The sequence below is a fragment of the Globicephala melas genome, chromosome 4, assembly GCF_963455315.2.
Source record: "Globicephala melas chromosome 4, mGloMel1.2, whole genome shotgun sequence".
NCBI classification, from domain to species: Eukaryota; Metazoa; Chordata; class Mammalia; order Artiodactyla; family Delphinidae; genus Globicephala; species Globicephala melas.
This window is the reverse complement of record NC_083317.1, coordinates 124,998,499-125,022,495: the sequence shown is the minus strand read 5'-3', so window position 1 is coordinate 125,022,495 and position 23,997 is coordinate 124,998,499. Positions and strand designations below refer to the sequence as shown.

The 23,997-nt window shown below is 47.1% G+C and overlaps 1 protein-coding gene and 1 pseudogene across 3 annotated transcripts in view; one reads left to right on the top strand and one right to left on the bottom strand.

Annotated features, from left to right (window-relative positions):
• LOC115862110 (condensin complex subunit 3 pseudogene) overlaps window positions 1–12,730 on the bottom strand; it is a 145,219-nt pseudogene extending 132,489 nt beyond the window's left edge.
• CLSTN2 (calsyntenin 2) overlaps window positions 1–23,997 on the top strand; it is a 650,414-nt gene that overhangs the window by 207,684 nt on the left and 418,733 nt on the right. The window contains exon 1 of one of the 3 annotated variants that reach the window (XM_060298551.1): window positions 18,040–18,097. The exons of the other annotated variants lie outside the window; for them this stretch is intronic. Within the exon in view, the coding sequence (XP_060154534.1) occupies window positions 18,067–18,097 (31 nt within the window). The 5' untranslated portion in view covers window positions 18,040–18,066. Of the gene's footprint in view, window positions 1–18,039; window positions 18,098–23,997 lie in introns of those variants that run through there. 3 annotated transcript variants of the gene reach the window in all.

The window sequence follows — 23,997 nt, the reverse complement described above, 5'->3', positions numbered from 1 at the left end:
CTTTCTTTCTTTCTTTCTTTCTTTCTTTCTTTCTTTCTTTCTTTCTTTCTTTCTTTCTTTCTTTCTTTCCTTCCTTTCTCTCTCTCTCCCTCCCTCCCTCCCTTCCTCCCTTCCTTTCTTCCTTTCTATCTTTTCTTTCTTCTTTATAACAAAGTGAATCAGCTATACATATACATATATCCCCATATCCCCTCCCTCTTGCATCTCCCTGCCACCCTCCCTATCCCACCCTTCTAGGTGGTCAGAGAGCACCAAGCTGATCTCCCTGTGCTATGCAGGTGCTTCCACTAGCTATCTGTTTTACATTTGGTAGTGTATATATGTCCATGCCACTCTCTCACTTTGTCCCAGCCTACCTTTCCCCCTCCCTGTGTCCTCAAGTCCATTCTTTACATCTGCGTCTTTATTCCTGTCCTTCCCCAAGGTTCTTCAGAACTTTTTTTTTTTTTTTGATTCCACATATATAAGAATCCTTGCATTCCTGGGATAAACCCCACTTGATCATGGTGTATGGTCCTTTTAATGTGTGGTTAGATTATGTTTGCTAGTACTTTGTTGAGGATTTTTGCATCTATGTTCATCAGTGATATTGGCCTGTAGTTTCCTTTTTTTGTATCTTCTTTGTCTGGTTTTGGTATCAGGCTGATGGTGGCCTTGTAGAATGAGTTTGAGAGTGTTCCTCCCTCTGCTGCGTTTTGGAAGAGTTTGAGAAGGATAGGTGTTAGCTCTTCTCTAAATGTTTGATAGAATTCGCCTGTGAAGCCATCTGGTCCTGGGCTTTTGTTTGTTGGAAGAGTTTTTTTTTTTTTTTTTTTTGCCGTACGCGGGCCTCTCACTGCTGCGCCTCTCCCATTGCAGAGCACAGGCTCCGGACACGCAAGCTCAGTGGCCATGGCTCACGGGCCTAGCCGCTCTGCGGCATGTGGGACCTTCCCGGACCGGGGCCTGAACCCGTGTCCCCCGCATCGGCAGGCGGACTCTCAACCACTGCGCCACCAGGGAAGCCCTGTTGGAAGATTTTTAGTCACAGTTTCAATTTCAGTGCTTGTGATTGGTCTGTTTCTATTTTCTATTTCTTCCTAGTTCAGTATTGGAAAGTTGTGCTTTTCTAAGAATTTGTCCATTTCTTCCAGGTTGTCCATCTTATAGGCATATAGTTGCTTGTAGTAATCTCTCATGATCCTTTGTATTTCTGCAGTGTCAGTTGTTACTTCTCCTTTTTCATTTCTAATTCTATTGATTTGAGTCTTCTCCCTTTTTTCTTGATGAGTCTGGCTAATGGTTTATCTATTTTGTTTATCTTCTCAAAGAACAAGCTTTTAGTTTTATTGATCTTTGCTATTGTTTCCTTCATTTCTTTTTCATTTATTTCTGATCTGATCTTTATGATTTCTTTCCTTCTTCTAACTTTGGGGATTTTTTGTTCTTCTTTCTCTAATTGCCTTAGGTGTAAGGTTAGGTTGTTTATTTGAGATTTTTCTTGCTTCTTGAGGTGGGATTGTATTGCTATAAGCTTCCCTCTTAGAACTGCATTTGCTGCATCCCATAGGTTTTGGGCTGTGGTGTTTTCATTGTCATTTGTTTCTAGGTGATTTTTGATTTCCTCTTTGATTTCTTCAGTGATCTCTTTATTTAGTAGCATGTTGTTTAGCCTCCATGTGTTTGTATTTTTTACAGATTTTTTTCCTGTAATTGATATCTAGTCTCATAGCATTGTGGTCGGAAAAGATAACTTGATACGATTTCAATTTTCTTAAATTTACCAAGACTTGATTTGTGACCCAAGATATGATCTATCCTGCAGAATGTTCCATGAGCACTTGAGAAGAAAGTGTATTCTGCTGATTTTGGATGGAATGTCCTATAAATATCAATTAAGTCCATCTTGTTTAATGTATCATTTAAAGCTTGTGTTTCCTTATTTTTTTTTCATTTTGGTTGATCTGTCCATTGGTGAAAGTGGGGTGTTAAAGTCCCCTTCTATTATTGTGTTACTGTCAATTTCCCCTTTTATGGCTCTTAGCATTTGCCTTATGTATTGAGGTGCTCCTATGTTGGGTGCATAAATATTTACAATTGTTATATCTTCTTCTTGGATTGATCCCTTGATCATTATGTAGTGTCCTTCTTTGTCTTTTGTAATAGTCTCTATTTTAAAGTCTATTTTGTCTGATATGAGAATTGCTACTCCAGCTTTCTTTTGGTTTCCATTTGCATGGAGTATCTTTTTCCATCCCCTTACTTTCAGTCTGTATGTGTCTCTAGGTCTACAGTGGGCCTTTTGTAGACAGTATATATATGGGTCTTGTTTTTGTATCCATTCAGCCAGTCTGTGTCTTTTAGTTGGAGCATTTAATCCATTTACATTTAAGGTAATTATCAATATGTATGTTCCTATTACCATTTTCTTAATTGCTTTGGGTTTGTTATTGTAGGTCTTTTCCTTCTCTTGTGTTTCCTGCCTAGAGAAGTTCCTTTAGCATTTGTTGTAAAGCTGGTTTGGTGGTGCTGAATTCTCTTAGCTTTTGCTTGTCTTAAAGCTTTTAATTTCTCCATCAAATCTGAATGAGATCTTTGCTGGGTAGAGTAATCTTGGTTGTAGGTTTTTCCCTTTCCTCACTTTAAATATGTCCTGCCACTCCCTTCTGGCTTGCAGAATTTCTGCTGAAAGATCAGCTGTTAACCTTATGGGGATTCCCTTGTATGTTATTTTTCCCTTGCTGCTTTTAATATTTTTTCTTTGTATTTAATTTTTGGTAGTTTGATTAATATATGTCTTGGCGTGTTTCTCCTTGGATTTATCCTGTATGGGACTCTCTGTGCTTCCTGGACTTGATTGACTATTTCCTTTCCCATGTTAGGGAAGTTTTCAACTATAATCTCTTCAAATATTTTCTGTCCCTTTCTTTTTCTCTTCTTCTTCTGGGACCCTTATAATTTGAATATTGGTGTATTTAATGTTGTCCCAGAGGTCTCTGAGACTGTCCTCAATTCTTTTCATTCTTTTTTCTTTAATCTGCTCTGCAGTAGTTATTTCCACTATTTTATCTTCCAGGTCACTTATCCATTTTTCTGCCAGAGTTATTCTGCTACTGATTGCTTCTAGATAATTTTTAATTTCATTTATTGTGTTGTTCATTATTGTTTGTTTGCTCTTTCATTCGTCTAGGTCCTTATTAAATGTTTCTTCTATTTTCTCCATTCTATTTCCAAGATTTTGAATCAGCTTTACTATCATTACTCTGAATTCTTTTTCAGGTAGACTGCCTATTTCCTCTTCATTTGTTTGGTCTGGTGGGTTTTTACCTTCCTCTTTCATCTGCTGTGTGTTTCTCTGTCTTCTCATTTTGCTTAACCTACTGTGTTTGGGGTCTCCTTTCTGCAGGCTGCAGGTTCGTAGTTCCCGTTGTTTTTGGTGTCTGCCCCCAGTGGGTGAGGTTGGTTCAGTGGGTTGTGTAGGCTTCCTGGTGGAGGGGACTAGTGCCTGTTCTGGTGGATGAGGCTGGATCTTGTCTTTCTGGTGGGCAGGTCCACATCTGGTGGTGTGTTTTGGGGTGTCCGTGAACTTAGTATGATTTTAGGCAGCCTCTCTGCTAATGGGTGGGGTTGTGTTCCTGTCTTGCTAGTTGTTTTGCGTGGAGCGTCCAGCACTGGAGCTTGCTCATCATTGAGTGGAGCTGGGTCTTAGCCTTGAGATGGAGATCTCTGGGAGAACTCTTGCAGATTGATATTATGTAGGGCCAGGAGGTCTCTAGTGGTCCAGTGTCCTGAACTCAGCTCTCCCACCTCAGAGGTTCAGGCCTGACACCCGGCTGGAGCACCAAGACCCAGTCAGCCACACAGCAAGGTACGTGGGGAGTTTCTTGCCTTTTAGGAAGTCTGAGATCTTCTGCCAGCATTCAGTAGGTGTTCTGTAGGAGTTACTCCACATGTAGATGTGTTTTTGATGTATTTGTGGGAAGGAAGGTGATCTCCACGTCTTACTCCTCCGCCATGTTGAAGGTCCTCTCTCAGATCAGTTCTAACCGCCCAACTACTCAGGCAAAGTACTGAACACGTCGCAGAATCTCACAGGAACAATGTTGTGTTTTTATTCATAAAACTGAAATAATAACATTTGCTCTTCCTTTCTCCAGAAGTTTTTGTGAAGTCCAAGTGACTTCTTCCAACTCATGAGCTGGCTTTCTACCTGTGCAGTGAGAATGGCTGAGTCTGTGAGCTGAGGGTGGGGACCAAGAGGTGGAGGGGTGGGAATGAAGACAAGGGGCTGGCTTCTGCTTCCTGCCGGCCTGCAGGTGACCAGCATCGCAGACTGACCCACCTGCTTCAGTGGTTTGTATCCCTGTACTGTACAACGCAATCACCTTGGGTGCTTTAAAAACTACTCATGCCTGGGTCTCACCCCCTCCCAGAGATGCTGATGTGAGTGGTCTGGGCTGTAGCCTGGGCATCTGGATCTTTCAAAACTCCTCACATGATCCTTTTTTAAATTTATTTATTTTTTAATTTATTTTTGGCTGTGTTGGGTCTTCGTTGCTGCACGCAGGCTTTCTTTAGTCGCAGGGAGCAGGGGTTACTCTTTGTTGCAATGCGCCAGCTTCTCATTGCAGTGGCTTCTCTTTGTTGTGGAGTATGGGTTCTAGGTGCACGGGCTTCAGTAGTTGTGGCATGAGGGCTCATTAGTTGTGGCTTGCAGGCTCTAGAGCACAGGCTCAGTAGTTGTGGTGCATGGGCTTAGTTGCTCCTGGCATGTGGGATCTTCCCAGACCAGGGCTCGAACCCGTGTTCCCTGCATTGGCAGGCGGATTCTTAACCACTGTGCCACCACAGATGTCCCTCCTCATGTGATTCTAATGTACAGCAAGGGATGAAAACGTCTACTTTACAGAGAAGCAGATCTAAAGAAATATAAGTGACAGCCCATATTACCTGGCTTTAACTCCGTCTCTGTGTATTGAGTGCCTGCGCTTTTTTTTTTTTTTTTTTTTTTTTTTTTTTGCGGTACGCGGGCCTCTCACTGTTGTGGCCTCTCCCGCTGCGGAGCACAGGCTCCGGACGCGCAGGCCCAGCGGCCATGGCTCACGGGCCCAGCCGCTCTGCGGCTTGTGGGATCCTCCCGGACCGGGGCATGAACCCGCGTCCTCTGCATCGGCAGGCGGACTCTTAACCCCTGCGCCACCAGGGAAGGCCCGAGCGCCTGCTTTTAAGGCGAGTTCATTACTCTGTGGAATAGCAACCACTCAAATTCTTATTGGATTAGATTGAGTTGAATGTACTCTTGACTCGTGTTTAAGTGTAGGTACAGGAACCACACTCTCGTCCTGTATTCAATGACTTGTCCCAGATGATCACCGTTATGTCATGACTGGTCTGTCCCCTGGCCACTTCCTTCCTTTGGCTCTGTATCTGAAAGTCATTACAGATGAAGATCATTCCTTCATCTCTGGCTGTGGACAGACTACTTACTGAGTACACACAAAAGTTCTTAAACCTTTAGGTGTATCAAGATCACCCGTGGGGCTTGTTAAAACACATGCTAGGCACGATCCCTGGGTTTTTGATTCAGTGAATTTGAAGTAGGGTCAAGAATCTGCATTTCTAACAAGTTCCCATGAGACGCTGTTGCTGCTCGTCCAGGGACCACACTTTGAGGACCCCTGGTTTAGGCAGCCTAGGTTCTTTTATTATTTATCTCTGATCTCCCAAAACTACCTGAGTAGGCACGACCACCTCCATTTCAGAGAGCTTAGAGAGTTAAGCAACTTGTTAAGGGGAACATTCTTTTTTTTTTTGCGGTACGCGGGCCTATCACCGTTGTGGCCTCTCCCGTTGCGGAGCACAGGCTCCAGATGCGCAGGCTCAGCGGCCATGGCTCACGGGCCCAGCCGCTCCGCGGCACGTGGGATCTTCCCGGACCGGGGCACGAACCCGCGCCCCCTGCATCGGCAGGCGGACTCTCAACCACTGCACCACCAGGGAAGCCCAAGGGGAACATTCTTTTAAGTGGCAGGGTCAGGATTGGCACTCAGGGCTGCTTAACTCCCAAATCTGCCTCCCTCTGCTTACCACTGTGCCTCCTGATAGGCAGTCATTGGCTTCCTGCAGTGATCTCAACCATGTCCCAGGCACCATGGAAGTGACAGGAGACCCCTCCCTAAATCACTTCAAACCTCTCTGTGGTCTCCATCAAGGAAGAAAACTCAGAGATACCACTCCGGTATTCAGCAAGGCAGTAGCACTAGGAGACGGCCAGTGACCCAGGGTCCAATGGCTCCTTTCCACAGAACATCTCCAGGGTTGGGGAGGGCTGTGGGCTGCAGGGGTCCAGAAAGGCTCTTGGAGGAGGAGGTAAAGTGGATCCTGAAGGACATGGTGTTCTAGGTTCTGGCCCTGCTTCAATTGCAGCTTTTATCACAGGGTGAGCCTCAGAGGATGTGAGGTCTCTGCTCCAGTTTTAACGCCCAGTCCTTGGACTATGTCCCCAATCCTGCCTCATGCCTTCTGGGTGGAGTCCTGGTGCTGGGGTCCTTCCTGGTCCTGTGCAGTATTTCTCTGCCTTGTGCTTTGACCAGGTGGGCCCTGTTTGCCATCAGCAGAACTGGACTGTGCCAGGGATCATACTGGAGCCCCCCTGGGGAAGGCACAGCAGGAGTGACTGGGACAAGCTCATGATAAGGGCTGCTTTAGAGGAAGCATGGCTGATGTTGGGTCTTCGAGACCCGAGTCACTATTGTTGAGTTTCGGGGAAGCTGCCTGTCTTAGGAGAATAATGGCAGTAATAACATGTGGGAGAACTGCTGGCCTGTCCAGCACAGGAAACAGCTGCTAACAGAATCCCCCAGGACCTCGGAAGGTGGTCTTCAGGCTAGAGCACATGCACGGTCACTGGAGTGGGGTCAGTCAGCTCCTGGCAGCTTCTGCTGCCTGGAAACCCAGCCGCTAGCCCTGCTCAGACTTGGCAGGGGCCCCTCACATAGCATATACTCTTCGCCCAGCTGATGGGGCTTCACCCACACCCCCTGACTGTGAGGAAGAGCCTCTGTGCTCCATCCGGCTCTACTGTCACAGAGGACCTTCTCTTGACTCCCGGGTGTGAGTTCTGTGGCCGTAAGAGCCATGCTTATCCCTAGAAGGGGCTCTTTTCCTGAATAGTTTCCAACCTTGCCTCCCTTGATTAAGGCAGAAACCAAAACACAGAAGAGCTGTTCCCTGGGGCTAGAAGAACATGGGACTTGGATTCTAAAGCGCATGTGATGGCCCTGAGGTTTTGGACGCCTCACTTCATTCTTCGTGGACTCGGTTGCCTCATACATCTGATTGATAGAGTCATTTGTGATTTCCCTAAGGAGATGGATAGGTTAAAGAGTACACATCCTTCAGTAAATCTTGGCATCCAGGTGTGTGTTTGCAAAGTCTCAACTTGGCTCCTTTTACTTCCTGTGTGTGTACACTGAGGATGGAGTTCACGGTTTTGTTGAGAATATCATTAGGACCAGTGGATGTAGTTTCTGGGGACAAGGGACACCTAAGAACATGAAGCTTGCTCACAAACGACCCCCAGCCTGAGGTGAGCCTGGAGGACCACAGGACGGTCCAGGCTGCCCAGGCCAGGGAGGACCTCTCAGTGAGAAGGTTCCACCCCAGGGGCATGAGGGAGCTGGAAGTCCTTGGAAAAATCCGAGGAGTTGTCCAGAGCTGGGCCCCCCAGACAAACCCACACCGGGTGCTAGAGACTCCCAGGTTCCATTTCCATAAATTACAGGAAGAGTCATGAGTGACCAAGTGATACACCTGAATTTCTGTGATAGATTTTCTTCTTATTTTTAAACCCCCTTTCATGTGTTGAGTCTTATCATCATCCTGTCTTTGTGTCTGGACATTCTTGCTCAAGTAATGACTGGTCTAACGTTCTGGGGCCCTCGTGTGACCTGGAGAGGAGTCCTGAGAGGCAGGAGGTAGCATCCCGATCCTGGTCTAGCCCATTGTGACCTCAGGTAATAAGTACCTTATCTCTTTGGGCCTCAGTTTCCCTAGCTGTAAGATGGGAATAACACCTGTCCCATCCACCTCATGGGAAGTCAGAGGTGATGATGCCTTTGACAGGGCATTGGGATGTTGCGGGCAACTTTAAACTCTACAAGTATAAAGAGCAGCCAATCAACCTGAACTTGAATGCACCTCCACTTTTTGCTAATATCGTGACCAATGAGCTCCCAGAGCTCCATCTTCTCATCTGTCTGATAAAGATAATAATCCCCTCGTCACAACAGGACCATTGGGCTGCTATGAATTATAATAATGTGTGTACAGCATCTAACAAGTGCCTGACATAGTCTACAAACCCCAAACGGCAGCAGCTGTTAGTGATTATAATCTTCACAGATATGAATACAGGTAATTTTGCCAGGTAGACCCAATTCTTTCATGGAAACCCCTTCCCTTCCCTTTCACTATAATGGTTCTTAGTACCTCCGTTTACATCTAGAATCAGCCTTGCTAAGCCTTCCTGGGCCCTGGATGAAGCGCATTTTCTAGAGCTCGATGGCTCACTCTCTCTGCATTTCACCCTGTTCTGTCATTTGAGGAAAGAAGTTTCTGTGTGCTGGCTGTGCCCGTCACCCCACAAGGCAGGACAGGCTTCAGTCAGAAAGCCTAATGATTTGTGTAAGAATTCAGGATGCTCTGATAGCATACTTCCAAGGGCTTCTTTGCCTGAGATCTTTGAAGGAAGCTTGCAGAAAGACATGTTAGGATTCCAGCTTTCCTAACCCACGAAGGTACATGGAGAGTGCTATGCTAATTGGCATGTCTGCCGTCTCCCTCCCAGAGTGCCTTTGTGCTGGCTGTCAGCTTCCACTTGGTAGATACTAAACACTGTGAAAGTGAATGATATCATGACTGACAACTTAATAGATGTCTTTTTGAGCTGCACGTGCTCCCGCGTGCTCCCGCCAGATAAAATTAACAGAAGCCTTCAAGACCGCTCTTTTCAGGCTGAGTCTTGAGAGAGAGAGAGTCTTGTTAGCAAGAGCCTCCCTACTCACATGAAAGGCAGGGAACTCAGTCTGATTGGAGATTAGGGGATGGACGCTTGTCAACAGGGCTGCTGCCTGACTTGCTGGAGAACTGACATCTTCCCAGGTCTTCTGACAACAGGTAAAAATTATGAGGGGTGGAGACAAAGAGGACTCCTGTTAATGTGCGCAGGCCCCCAGATGAGGCTTCATGTTAAAAGTCGTCACCTTAGGAGATGGCGCACTTATTCGGATTACATTGGAAGTACTTAAAATGTCTTTTCATTTCTTTTTGTTTTAGGTTGTTTTCAGAGTCCCTACAACCCCAAATCCCAAAGTAGTGCAGCTCGGGTTGGCTAGATTAGGCTCAAAGTGCTACTTGTTCTGGAAGTTAGTGATGCTGGGCTCTTTTTTTTTTTTTTTTTAGTTTTATTGAGATGTAATTGATATACAAAAAAACCACACACGTTGAATGCGTACATCTGATGAGTTTGGACATATGCACACACTCATGATACTATCACCACAATCAAGGTACTAAATATATCTATCACTGCCCAGAATTTCCTTATGTTCTTTTGTGGACTTTTTTTTTTGTAAGAACACTTAACTCAAGATCTATCCTCAACATCTCAACATGTTTTAAAGTGCACAATACAGGATTGTTAACTATTGGCACTGTGTTGTACAGCTAATCTCTAGTTCTAGAGATGGCTCATCGTGCATAATAGAAACTTTGCACCCACTGAAAAACAAATCCCCATTCCCCCTCCCTGCAACCCCTGGCAACCACCATTCTATTTTCTCCTTCTATGAGTCTGACTAATTTAGACACTTCATATAAGTGGACTCAGTCAGTATTTGTCCTTCTGTAACTGGCTTATTTCACTTAGCATAATGTCCTCTAGGTTCATTCGTGGTGTCGCAAAGAGCAGGATTTCCTTCCTTTTTAAGGCTGGAAAAGAGTAGATGAAGAAGATGCACTGGGCCCCGCCCCACACTACCTTGCATCACACTAAACCATTTTTACTCACCCAACAGGCGACACATTCACCTGCCTCTGGGCCTTTACATGTGACTTTCTTTTTTTGCCTGTAACAACTTCTCTTTCTTTGGGGGCTTGATAATTCCTTGTCATCTTTGAAGGGTCATTTCAACTCTTATCTTCCATGAATGAGGTTCTCAACTCCAGTTTTCCCCCAAGAAGACCACTTCCTGCCCCTGCACCTCTGCAGCTCCATGTCCGTTCCTTGGCAGTTTTGTCGTCTTGGAAGAATTGAGTTATGGCATTGTTCCCCACACTGTGATTTCTTTTAGATCAGAGGACAGATCTTCATCAGAGCTCTGTAACCCAGCCTCCAGTGGAGCATCCATTACATGGTGTCAGCTCAGTAGATATTTATTCAAAACTCTAGACGGCGAGAAGCATGGGTAGGTGGGAAGAGTTCAAGCTCTGAAACGAGGCAGCCCTGATTTTGAAACTGCACAACGCAGACTGGAACTTGAACCCATGGGCCGGGAGCTGAACCCAGCCTAAACCCTGATTGGGACTCGAATCCACTGTCTTTTAATTAAGATCACACACCTGGTCTCAGGACTTAAAGAAGCTCAGGGCCTTACTGCCTCGTTGCAGAAAGAATTCAGTGAGAGACAAAGTGATAGATACAAAGTGGATGTATTTAGAGAGATTCACATTCCATAGACAAAATGTGGTCCGTCTCAAAAGGCAGGAGCGGCCCTAGGGAATGGGGTCGTCTCAGAAAGTGAGCGTGGCCAAGGGAGAGCGTGGGCCATCTCGGAAGGTGAGAGGCCCCCAGATATGGGGTGGTTAGTTTACGGGCTGGGTAATTTCATCAGCTAATGAGTGGGAGGATTATTCCAATTATTTGGGGGAAGGGGTGGGGATTTCCAGGAATTGGGCCACCACCCACTTTTTGGCCTTTTATGATTGGGCTCAGAACTGTCATGGCGCCTGTGGGTGTGTCACTTAGATGCTAATGTATTACAGTGGGCGTAGAAGGAGGCTCAAGGTCTACTGGAAGTTGAATCGTCTGCCATCTTGGACCTAGTTGGTTCTAGTCCGTTTATGTCATATCCTCAAGGCCTACGTCATTCTTTTAGAGGTTGTGCCCTGCCCCCTTCCCTCCTGGTTCAATTTCACCTTCCTTCCTGGCCCATAGGAGTGGGGAAGCCACAGGGAAACCCCCAGTGTCTCTGAGCCTAATGTCTCCTGATCCGTAGGAGAGAAAATGATTCCTAAAGGTGTGGGGTTTCTAAGAGAAATCAATGGCATGGGCCAGGTGCTCTGCACGGCACCTACAGGCTGTGTAAAGCATCTGCTGGAAGGAGCATAGCTTCTCAAGGCAGTTCTCAGAAAGAAGCTTTCCAAGTGGTTCTGGCAAGGCTGAAATCTCTGGAATAAGTACATAGGCTCTCAAGGGACTACTTAGAAGAAATCTCTCTCAGTGGTCTGAGCAGATGCCGGTGTTTGATGAGAAATGCAGCTTTGCTTTCCGCGAGCCAAGGCTCATGATCAGACAGTGTCCTGCCCAGGGCTGCCCCAGGTCTGAGCCCAAGAGCCCCGGTGGCAAATTCGAACACATTTCCAGCTTCATCTGCGTGCTCTGTTCAGCCTTCTGCAGTTTAACAAGTTCCAGGGAAGATTCCAGTGCCTCTTCCAAGCATAGGAAAGTTTCTTGGGTTCAAAGAATATCATTCCTGGAGCTGGCAGAATGATCGTTCCGACACATCCCGCCCATGTGGGACAGATGGCGTTACAGAACATTTTGTCCGATGAAAACCATTGCCCGTGAGTGAGATTGCCTGCCATTTGAAAACGCATTTGCACAAGAAGCCTGCTTTGTTTCTGGGAATTCGTTAGAGGGGCTTGGACGTTCAGTGCCAGAATGCTTGGAGCCGCGGTGCAGACTCTGGGAAGACCTTTCCCCAGGACCCCCTGAACCCACCTGTCGCTCCCTGGTGAGGTATAATTTCCTGTGATCCCTGCTGGATCAGAAAGCCTGTTGAAAAGTACACGCCAAGGGGCACAGAATCCGTTACAGAAAAGAAAATAAACAAAACTGGAGACAAGTGGAATTCAATAAGTTCAACTAAGCATATGATACCTTATAATAGCTGGGATGCCCTAAAATTGCTGAACACACCATAAAGGAGGAAGGATTTAACTGCAGTTAAGTGTGCGACACAGGTTGTTTTTATTAGCAAAGGGGTATTACAGAAATAGCAAAAGTTCAGCTGAGCGTTGTTAAGATAGCGCTGAAAGCAGAAGGATGAGATAGCTCAAAGCAAGAGGGTGAGCCGCAGCACAGCACCCAGGAAAGTGAAATGAAAGCGTTTCATGGAGCAGGCAGTGGTGGAGACAAATGGGCAGCACTTCTCCTCCTCAAAGGCTCCTCGAGGTTTTGCTAAATAAAGCACGTAGGTAATTCAGAGGAAGTTCAACTGGGGGAAACGAAAATTTGACAGGAATTGGTGTTGCACCTACAAAGTGGCGAAAGTAATCTAGTAAACATTTTACTGGCAGCACATAGAAGAAAATATCTTAATCCAAAAGAGTGATGGTGCTGGCGTAGAAGAGTTTTCGCGTGCTGGGACGCAACAGTGAGGGAGACACTGCTGGTCAGCTGGGATGTTTACGTCAGTCTCGAATCTGAGACTTTACCCACAGTGATATTATCCTCGATGGTCTCCTCCATCCCTCCGGCAACAGGCCCAGCTGGGAATGCAGCCCCCTTAGCAGAGCAAGTCCTCAGGCACCTGTGCATTTATTCATCAACATTTACTTAGTACCTACGCTGTGCCAGCCTCTGTTTCCGGTGCTGGATGTACAGAGACAAGGTGAGCACTTGGCACCGTGAAAGGAACTTGCTGATTGTCAATCTTTTGAGTGAATTAATGATTGAATGAATGAATGGACAGATGTATGGGTGGAGGAGTCAGGGCGTCTGATACTCTCTTTCACTAGCGGAGGCCAGGGTGTAATAGATGGAAACAAGGAAGTTCAGCTGAACTATTTGCGTGCACTCAGATAAGAGTCTGTGCAGGACCCAGTGGGCACCCTGGGGAGGCGGTTGCTCTCCCTGGGAAGTCAGGGAGCGTGTCCCACAGGAGGATAGAAGGAGTCCTGAGGCAAAGTCTTCTAAGATGACCCTCCTGTCGCCTGGCCCCCCTTGAGAGGGCCCTTGGTCTCCAGGAATGGTTCAGCTTCTCTGCTGGATCCTTGGCCCTACTGCTTGCATGGGTTGCCCCTTGCCCACTCATTCAGTCTGTTTATGGCCACTCTGGGGTGACCGACACACCGAATCCTGTCCTGGTGTCGGGCCCATGGGGTTGACCCACACTTCCCATGGATGTGACAGGGTCCCCTGCAACATGATGAGGGGGTAACTTGCTCACTTTATTATTTATTTTATTGGAGTATAATTGCTTTACAATGTTGTGATGGTTTCTGCTGTACAATGAAGTGAGTCAGCTATATGTATGCGTATATCCCCTCCCTCTTGCATCTCCCTCCCACCCACCCCCCATCCCACCCATCTGGGTCACCACAGAGCACCGAGCTGAGTTTTGCTTTTTTTTTGTGGTACGTGGGCCTCTCACTGTTGTGGCCTCTCGCGTTGTGGAGCACAGGCTCCAGACGTGCAGTCTCAGCAGCCATGGCTCACGGGCCCAGCTGCTCCGCGGCATGTGGGATCTTCCCGGACCGGGGCACGAACCCGTGTCCCCTGCATCGGCAGGCGGACTCTCAATCACTGCGCCACCAGGGAAGCCCCTGAGCTTTGCTTTATAGCATGTTCCCACTAGCTATCTGTTTTACACATGGTAGTGTATATATGTCAATCCTAATTTAAAAATCATCCTGTGTTAGGGGGCAGTGAATGCATCTCATTCCAGAATCATCTAGAACTCATAAAAGAGGATCACAGTAGAAACAAACAGATGAGTGAGAAAGGACAGAATTAAAGAGGGGTGGAGAGTCCACTGCTCACGTAGCGGCTCCTGACCCCCCGCTGTGGCCATCAGAGGGACGCGGGGCTGCCTGCAACCATGCGAGGACTACATAAGGTCTGCTTCTTCCAGATGGAGGCTGAGTGGGAGGGTAAAGAGTGAGTATGGTCACAGGCCAGCAAGGAACGCCCAGAGAACCCTCACTTAGTTGGAGGGTGGGGTGGACGTCGTCTTTTCCCTAAAGCCTTTAATTGCTAACGACTTTGCTTGGGATTTGTTCAAGTGATTCTTTGTGTTCAAACTCTTTGTGTTCAAAGTCATTACTCACTGTGGTTCCTCTGGATATCTGAGACGGCTTAGCCTGGCATATTCCCCATCATGGCACCTTACAAATGTTCACGCTGATTAGAACTTTTATTTTTCATAATGACCCTCTAATGTAATGATAACACAAGTAATAGTCCATATCTAATGTCTTCTTGTCCAAAGGCTGAGGGAATTCGTTTCGTGTATTTAGTGCCGAACTCCTAAAGGAAAACTGTTTAAGCCGTTGCCTTCGCTTATGCATTTTTATGAATCTCTGGATAATAAGAGGGAAAGGCTTGTCTGGAAAGTCGGGAGAAAGGGAAGATGTTCAGGTCATTTGTGATGGCCTTTCGGATGATCTAAACACCGTTTCCTTATCACAGAGCTGCTCAGAAACATCAGGTTCTAGGCCAATGACAGGACCAGGAGACTCCGAGTGCGAAGCTGGGGCTTTTGCAATACCTGCGTCTGTTTCAGATGCAGTGGCACTAGGCCACTGGACTCCGGGCGGCCCATAAGCAGGCCATGGGTGCAGCTGGTTGCTAGTGGGCAGGGGTTTATTGTGGGAGTGTGAGAAGAGTGTCCTCCTCCAAGCCAGAGAGAGGAGAGCCCAGGAACCCGCTGAGCACTCCAGAAAGACTGGGACCCCCCTCAGGGAGACTAACTGAGAAAGATGGAGGCTGCCCATTTTTCACCAGGCTGCCCTGCACATCATGAGACTTTTTTCATCCTGAGCCCTTCACCCCTTAGTGATGCCCTGTCCTGGCATCCCTCTTCCCCATCTGTGTTATTTTGTGTATATTCCCCCAAACCTGCTCTCAGTAATACCTCGAGGGTGAATAAGTGTAGCTCATGGGTCCCCTCTCCCAGGGGTGCATTCACGTAAAGTGTGCAGTGAAAAACTTTGGGTGCAGGAAAGTGGATTGCAGACTGGGAGAGAGCTTGGTCTGAGGAAACTTTCACGTCACTGGAATCATCTTGAGGATAAGGAAACACGACTTCCACCTCACCCATGAGAAAGCTTGACAGATAAAATACCAGGCACCCAGTTAATTTATTGCCAGATAAGCAGCAAACGACCTTTTAGCAGAAGTATGTCCCAAAGATTGCATGGACATACTGATACTAAATTAATCATTTGTTGTCTATCTGAAATTCAAAATTAACTGGGCTTCCTGTATTTTTATTTAAGTTAATCTCATCCATGAGTCCTAGACTTGGTACAATCTCCTGGGGTCCTGAATGCAGCTTAAATGCTACCCAGTCCCAGCAACAGAGGTACAGGTGAGTAGACATAGTGGTCCAATCCACTTGTGCCCAGACTGATCCGAAAGTGGTGCTTCTGCCTGCATCCTCCTGGTTATTTCAGGGAAGAGGAGGTCCTTCTGGTCTATTGTAAGCCCAAGATGTAGGAGAGGGGGCACACTTTGAGCCCCTACCCACTTGATTGGGAGGAATGAACATTGCACAGTGACACAGGTATAAGCTGTGAAATCAGAACTGAGTTCAAATCCACCTGTAGAACTTTGGTCGAGGGATACTCTCTCTGTGCCTCTGTTTCTCATCTGTGAAATGGAGATGACATCTACCTCTCAGGCTGTTGTGATTTTCCAAAGTAAGATATGGAAAACAGCTGTGTAGTGAACCCCATGATGTGCCCCAGCTGCTGGGAGAACGCTTGGCAGAAACAGCTTCCAGCTGTCAGCCCCTTCAGGCCCTGCCTCAGCTGTGAAGAGTCATATTGCCCAAAGTTAAATCCCTTCCAGGGGCCCTCATCCAGTGATCGATGAATGCAAGAGCCTAAAGGCCTGCCCATCTCAGCTCAACCCCGGATAACACAGAAAGGGCCATTCAAGCTCTAGAGCATCGCTGGTGGGTCACTGAGCCTGCATCAGTTCTCCCTCTGCCATTCCTGCTTCCATCCCTTCTCTTCCACAGCTGTGACCCCAAGGCCACTGCTGACGAAATATCCTTCACAGTAAGCTCTTAGAGAGTCTGTTTCCCAGGGAACCCTGCCTGCCACAGCCTGGTACCGTTCCCGGCACGTAGGATAGGTGCTCAACCCATGGAAAACATGGACAACAGCAACCCAAGAATGGCAACAGCAGAGTCAAACATACAACATGGACCTAGTTGTACATGGCAGCTCCTGCACCTTCTTAGACAGGGCTTCCTTGCTGGCGGTGAGGTCATTTGACATTAGATTGTGATCAGTGCAAGACCCATGCCTGCCCCTGTGCCTCTCTTGGTGGTCGACATGGGCCTGGAAACACAGCAGGTGCTCAGTAAATGCTTGGGCCACATTTAGCGGCTTGGCCTCAGAAGATCCATGGAGCAGTAGACTTCCAGGGGACAGTCATTTACAGATAGGAATAGCTTCAGGAGGGAAGAGATACATGAGTGGTTGCAGTAGGCAAGTGTTTGGGGATACCCTTGGTCCATGAAATAAGGTCATGAAGGAAGAGTGATGGATCCCCCAGAGACCCTAGGAATTGGTGGGAGAGAAGCTCTGGGCTACAGGCAGGGCTGGAGAGAGAGCAGGCTACACCCAGGAAATGGGAATTAGCTCAAGGTGTCCAGGGGGTTAGGCAATGAGCAGAGGTCAGAGGCACATGGAGATTATAGAATGAGAAGCCTGTGTGCCAGGCTAGCGAGTGTGATCTTTATTTACAGGGCGACGGGGGCTCTTAGAAGGAGGCGAGCAGGGGGTGGGGTGGTCCAACCTGCATTTTATAGGCCACTCTGCCCTCAGTAGGGAGGATGCCTAGGTAGCGGTTTGGCCGAGGTAGTGGGGCTGGAAAGCAGACACACAGGAGACTATTCTGTGAGGGACGTTATATACAATAAATATGGTAAAAGATGAATTAATGGATGAGAGAGAAGGGAGCCATGGAGGTGGATATCCAGGGTCTTCCCCTTCCCTCACCACTCTGTCTACCCAGCTCATCATTGCAGGACCCAGCTGAGGTCCAGCCCTCACCTCCTGAAGGTCATTATTGACCTCCCCTTCCTCTGAAGTTACTACAAAATTACATCTGAGCTACCCAATCACACAGTGAGAATTCTGAATCCTGTTCTCATTTTCTTATGTTATTGGGAGCTTCTCCAAGCAGAAGCTGCCCTTATGTTCCTAAGCCTCTCACCGTTGTGGCCTCTCCCGTTGCGGAGCACAGGCTCCGGACGCGCAGGCTCAGCGGCCATGGCTCACGGGCCCAGCCGCTCCGCGGCATGTGGGATCTTCCCAGACCGGGGCACGAACCCGTGTCCCCTGCATCGGCAGGCGGACTCCCAACCACTGTGCCACCAGGGAAGCCCTCACCTGTCCCTTTTGAAGAGTGGGCCCTCCAACAACCTCAAAATGTCTTGACATGTATCCTCATGGGATCTTGTATTTCTCCTCAGCACAGATGCCAATTTAATTACCAATGTACTTACTTAGTGCTGTACCTCCATTGTCCCTCCCACATACAGTAGTTACTCATTAAATTAATCTTTGTGGAATGAAACTGTTACTTGTGGCTTCCACCGTGTACATGGGCAATCAGTGTTCACATTCCATTAGTCCAGATGGATGTGTGGGTGGAAACCATTTTGAAAGTTGTTTCCAGGGGGTTGAATCTACTCTCTCTTTCAACCCCCAGGATGAAGCAGCCCCCGTATCATAAAGCTACGCTTCATAGCTAGTTCCCTTCCCTTGTGCTGTAGGAAATCCCATTTTCTCCCACTCCATGCTTAGTGGAGTTGGAGGCAATCTACGTATCCCAGACATAAATGCTTCATGAATCCAGCAGATACCGAAAGAGAGCCTGGTAGGTACAAACCCTGCGGACATGCTCTGGAGACAAGGAGTGTCCGCACATGCACGAACTCCAGCTCCAACATTCCCAAAGGAAGCCTGATCCACCTGTGACTGGAGCCACATGGGCTGTGGAGCTTGGGTGCCTTCCTGGTGGATGTGGCGTCTCTGAGAGGTTGGTTTATGAGGATTTCAGAATTGCATGCCAGGGCATGATGTGGGGCTTTTGCTAAACTCGTGTAGAGGAAGAGATGAGGTTTCAGCCTCTACTGTTGAGAGGGGAGGGGGGATCCTGGCACCTGGTAACCTACATGACCCCTCTCAGCTCCATTTCTGGACCCTGTCGCTCAGACTGTGTAGGTGGAGGCTGCTTTATAAAGACGTAGGGGTGGGGCTTCTCTGGTGGCGCAGGGGTTGAGACTCCGCCTGCCGTTGCAGGGGACACGGGTTCGTGCCCCGGTCTGGGGGGATCCCACGTGCCGCGGAGCGGCTGGGCCCGTGAGCCATGGCCGCTGGGCCTGCGCGTCCGGAGCCTATGCTCCGCAACGGGAGAGGCCACGGCAGTGAGGGGCCCGCACACCACACACACACAAAAAAAGGATGTAGGGGTGGAGGAGCAGATGCACCCGCTGGCACAGGGAAGACAAGGGGCTGCCAGGCACTTAAAAACACGTCACCCTATGCAAAAGCATGGGGATGCTCTTCCTGTGATCATGTCACTCCTCAGGGCTGGAGCCGCCTACCTGTGGCGGGAATGTGGCTGGAGCTCTGGCTTGGAGCTTCGGCATTCTGCCCAGCTCAGACAGTGGGTGCTGTGGAAAGAGCTATGAGGGCTGGGTGTACCTGTGTATATTTAGGGGTCGTGTTTAAAAAGGAAATCACGGGCCACCCTGGTGGCGCAGTGGTTGAGAGTCCGCCTGCCGATGCAGGGGACACGGGTTCATGCCGCGGAGCGGCTAGGACCGTGAGCCATGGCCGCTGAGCCTGCGCCTCCGGAGCCTGTGCTCCGCAGCGGGAGAGGCCGCAGCAGTGAGAGGCCCGTGTACCGCAAAAAAAAAAAAAAAAGGCAATCATGGCACAGGTGAATCAGAGAAGTCATTCTCAAAATCATCACCTTGCCCCTGAATTCCTTCTCTGAGAGCCTCATTCTTTGGAGGTTAAAAGGCCTCTGGAGTTCTCAGACTCTCTTTGGGTGAAAATGAGAGGCTTGAGATAGAAAGAGTCTGAGTGCCATCCACCAGTGGAGGATGATGGTGGATGCCTGGGGTGCCATGGGGAGGGCGATCAGAGGGCTGTGATATCAGCCAGGGAGGTGGAAGAGAGCACCGTGTGGGGAGTGGGGCTTCCAGAGGGAGCTGAGCTGAGCCAGGGAGGTGCTCGACAAGAGGGGGCCCCATGTCAGAAAGACACGTCCCTGACCCCACTGACAGTCATGATGGGTGCCCGTTTATTCACTGACTGAGCATGTATTTATCAGAGCCTATAGTGGGCCAGACACTGTCTCAACTCTGGAGAGACAGTGATGGACAAAACAGGGCATCCATTCCACAGGGGCCAGACAGACAATCACAGAGCCAAGTCTTACAGAAGGTGTGATCCCTGTGATAGAATGATTAAAGAGTGGGTTATGGGGGCAGGGAGAGACAGTTGGGATGAGGTCTTCGGGAAAGGGCTCTTTGAGGTCTGAGCTGAGGGCAGAGTTATGGGAAGCAGCTAGTCATGCTGTTGGGGGAAGCCATTCCACACAGTGGGAACAGCTAGTGCAAGCACCCCAGGTAGGACTCAGTTTGGTGAATTTGAGGAATAAAAAGGAAACCAGTGTGGCTGGTGTATCGCGGGGGAGGAAAAGTGATGCGGGATGAGTCAGGACTGGGCCTCATAGACCATGGGAAGAAATTTGAATTTTATTTCAAATGTGATGGGCAGATTTGAGAGGGTCTAAGCAGACATGGCCATGGCTTGCTTCATGATCAGGTTTTCTCTTTGAAACCGTCGCTCCAGAAGCTCTGTGGAAAAGGGATTGTAGGGGAGACGAGTGAAAACACAAAGATAAAGTTGAGAGTTCTTGCAGAGGTTCAGGCAAGGAATAATATTGGCTGGGCATAGGATCTTGCCAAATAGAAGGAAGAGGGCTTCCACATTCCACTGTGTTGGTGTAGAAATGGCAGAACCTGTGATGGACTATGTATGGGTGTGAGAGGATTGCTGGTTAGGAAAAGGTAGGAATCAAGCCCCTCCTGGGGTTTTTGCTCGAGCATCAGTAAAGGTGCCATTTTCTGAGATGGTGCCCCTTATGTGAGGAGCAAGTGTGGGAAGGAAATCAAAAGTTGCCTCTGTTCCCAAGTGTCAGCCGGAGGGGAGGGCTTCCTGAACATCTGAATGGGGATGGTAGATTATACCTGGTCAGAGACTCATCTGTAAGAAATGAGCAGGTAACTCGGATTCAAAAGCTGAACATCCTTGCCCTTCCTTTCTCCCAAAATTAGGGGCTGGGAATTAAAATACCTGGGCTCTGAGGCCATGCCTTCCACGGGCTATTCCTGTGGAGTGTGGGGATACTGGGGGACGCTAAGACTCCTGGGAGGCATGGGGTTGCTCTGACTGCTGCCTTGGGCTTGAGGAGGCCCTAGGGCTTTGGCTTTGTAGAGTCCCACGTAGACTGCATGATGGTATGAGACACTTTCACCCAACCTTTTCTTTCTTTTTCCTGCACTGGGATTACATTTGCACCAAGATCGAATCTGCATTTTCTCTTATAAAATTCTTGCACATTTAATCCCATCTTGGGTCTTGGTATCGGCTTCTTGGAGGACCTGGACCGGTAGACCTTGCTGACATCAGAAAGGACAAGGGCCATATTAACCCTACCAGATGCCAGCAGGGCAGCAGGGGAGGTCTTGCCCGTGCCCTTTGTGAAGTGGATCGAGTTCTTGGAAACATACAATGGGAGCAGCCATCACTGTTGAGAAATTCAATCCTCATTTTTAAAAAAGGATATGCAAAAATGATATTGAAGATTAACATATAACATTTTTAATAAATATCTCCATTTTCCCTCATATGCAGCAATATCAATAACATGATACCCATCTGAAATTCACAATCGTGAGCTCTGCACAATTAATTCCATGCATCATTCTGTGCTCATAAGAATCTTGTAGACTTTTCCAACCCTAAATCAGTTCATTGCTCATACATTTGTGTGTTTTGTAACAGATAATAACGTATATCTTGTTCCCCACTAAATGTCCTGTGACAATCTCTTTTCATGATTCGGAGTTACCTTCCTCCTGGGACCTTCTCAATTCCATGGAATTCCATGGAATTCTCATTCCATGCTGAACTGTTCTAGGCTGGTGTTTATCTTCTGCCAATGTCCTTTACCTATCTGTCCATACACCCTCTTTGCTTTTATTTCCTTATTTCTTCCTTGTTCAGTTATCCCCAGAAGTAATGTTGGTGTATGTGGAAACCAACATTCTCTTGATCAACCAAAGTTATTCAGAAGTAAATATGTCCAAACCAGATATGTTGGTTAAGAGAATTTATAATTGGTGAGGAACAGTGATTCCATGCAGAGTGCTACATGGGTCTTTGTGCAGATGATTGACAAAAGCAGTAAGAGCATATTCATTTATTGATCTTTTAATCACACTTGTTGGGCACCTGCCACGTGCCAGACCCCAGGGTGCTTAGAAATTGTCAGATCAGGGATCCCAAAAGTTTCTTTTGAGAAGGATGCCTTAAGCATTGAGAGACTCTTCCAGCTGCAAAGACCTGTTCTATCTACCTCTAGGAGAAATTGACACCTTTAGCAGTGGAGTTACCCTCTAAAATTGCTAAGATCATGATTTCTCTGTGAAGATGCAATGGTTGCCTCTCAAACACTCTGAAAATTCAGAGTCCAGATTTATTTCAGAAATTCATCATGATGCTTTTAACCTTTGATGCCTTTTGCAGGAATGATATATGGAGTTTGTGTCTTTTTATGGTGGTGTCTCCAACCAGGTTGCAAGTGATATAAGGACTGTGATTTCAGACAATTATTCTCTTGACAGCATGCGCTCAGGTTCATACAGCAAGAGAGGAAGTTCCTCTTGCTTTTTTCCAGAAAAATCAGCATGGCAAAAATTAGCTACACAACATTACAGCAAGTGGTGTGCAAACTAAGTCAACCAGTTGCTCTTCTTTCACAACCAGAACGAGAGAAAGGACTGATCTTGTCACCATGTTGATGGACTTTCCCCCAACAAAGATGAAATTAAGAATTGATTATGTGAGCCTGGCCTTGACAACTTTAGACATCCTTTCTTTCCCTCCCTCAACTCTGTCTCTTTGTTCACTCTCCCCTGTTCCTCTGCTCACACCTTTTCTCTTTATTCCTACGTGAGTAGTATGTACTATGTTTTAAGTCCTTTGCCAGGTTATACAGCAAACTTTTTGGTCTCAGAACATTTTAACATTCTTAAATATCATTAACAACCCACAAGCTTTGGTTTTTGTGGATTTTACCTATTGCTCTTTATTTCCTTAGTAATTAGAGCTAATAAAATGTGATATATATATCTTTATTAATTCAGTTAAAAATAATTTAAAAACCTATCACATATTGATAAAAATAGAGCACTTTTTATTAAAAATAACTATATTATCCAAAATTTTAAAATAATGAGGGGAGTGCCCTTGTTTTACATTTTTGCAAGTGCCTGGCTGATTAGAAGACAGCTGAATTCTCATAACTGTTTCTGGATTCTGTTATGATACCTCTTATACAGCCTCTGGAAAACTCCTCCAGAGAGAATGAGGACAAAGACAGCAAATACAACCTTCGTACTTTCATGAAAATAGTTTTCACCTTGTGAACCCCTCAGAGGGTCTCAGGGACCCCTCAGGGTTCCTGGGCCGTACTTTGAGAACTGTTGTGCTAGGGCTAGAGATACAGGCATGAAAGACCCAGCATCTTTACCCACCATCTGGTAGTGGAAAGACACAAAAGGATATTTACAGCCCGGTTTAGTCCTTGATGTGCTAAGGATAGGCAGGGGGCTATGGTGGGACAAGGAAAGAACTAATTCAGTCTGCGGGGTGTCTTTAGGGATGGAGAGGAAGGGGAGGGTCAGAATGCTTTCCTGAGTCAGTGGTGCGGAGCTGAGCTGAGCTGAGCAGATGGGAGTGCAGATAATTCAACTTGAATACAAATGGAACCACCTTGTCTGATACCCTGATCAGGGTTGATTATGAGGGTGACCTAGGGCATTTGGCTTTCAGCTTTATGATGATTTTGTGTGTTTGGTGGTGGTAGAGGGCAGGCTTTTCTAGCCTATCCTCTACCTCTGATATCCTACAACTTCCCAGGAAGGAGCCAGAGCTGGAGAAATGCAGATAACAATCCGCATAAGTAAGAAGTGAAATTGACCTGCCAGTGCTTTCTTTCTGAAGCACTGAGAAACAGGTGAGCATTCTGCAGTGAATATACTGTAAACCAGAAAATTGCCATTCGTTGTTCTGAACACCTTGGGATCTAAGACATGAAATGGAATTTGCAATAAAAATGTATCTCACATTTGCTACCTTCTAGAACAAAGTTGATAGCAAAAGCCACAAAGGTTTTATTTATTAGTTTGCCAGTAATGAAACAAGAATTTGGTGTGTTTCTGTCTGAGTTTAAAAGGAAGTTGCACTGTCACATCCAATCTTCTCACTCATTTTGAATATAATATTTTAAAAGATTCTTCATTGAGTGTGATATTTAGTTTTATGTGTCCATTTGGCTAGGCTATAGTATCTAGTTATTCAATGAAACACTCATCCAGGTGTTGCTGTGAAGGCATTTTGGACATGTGGTTAACATCTACAGGCAATTGTTTTAAGTAAAGGAGATGATCCTCAATAATGTGGGTGGGGGCTTCCCTG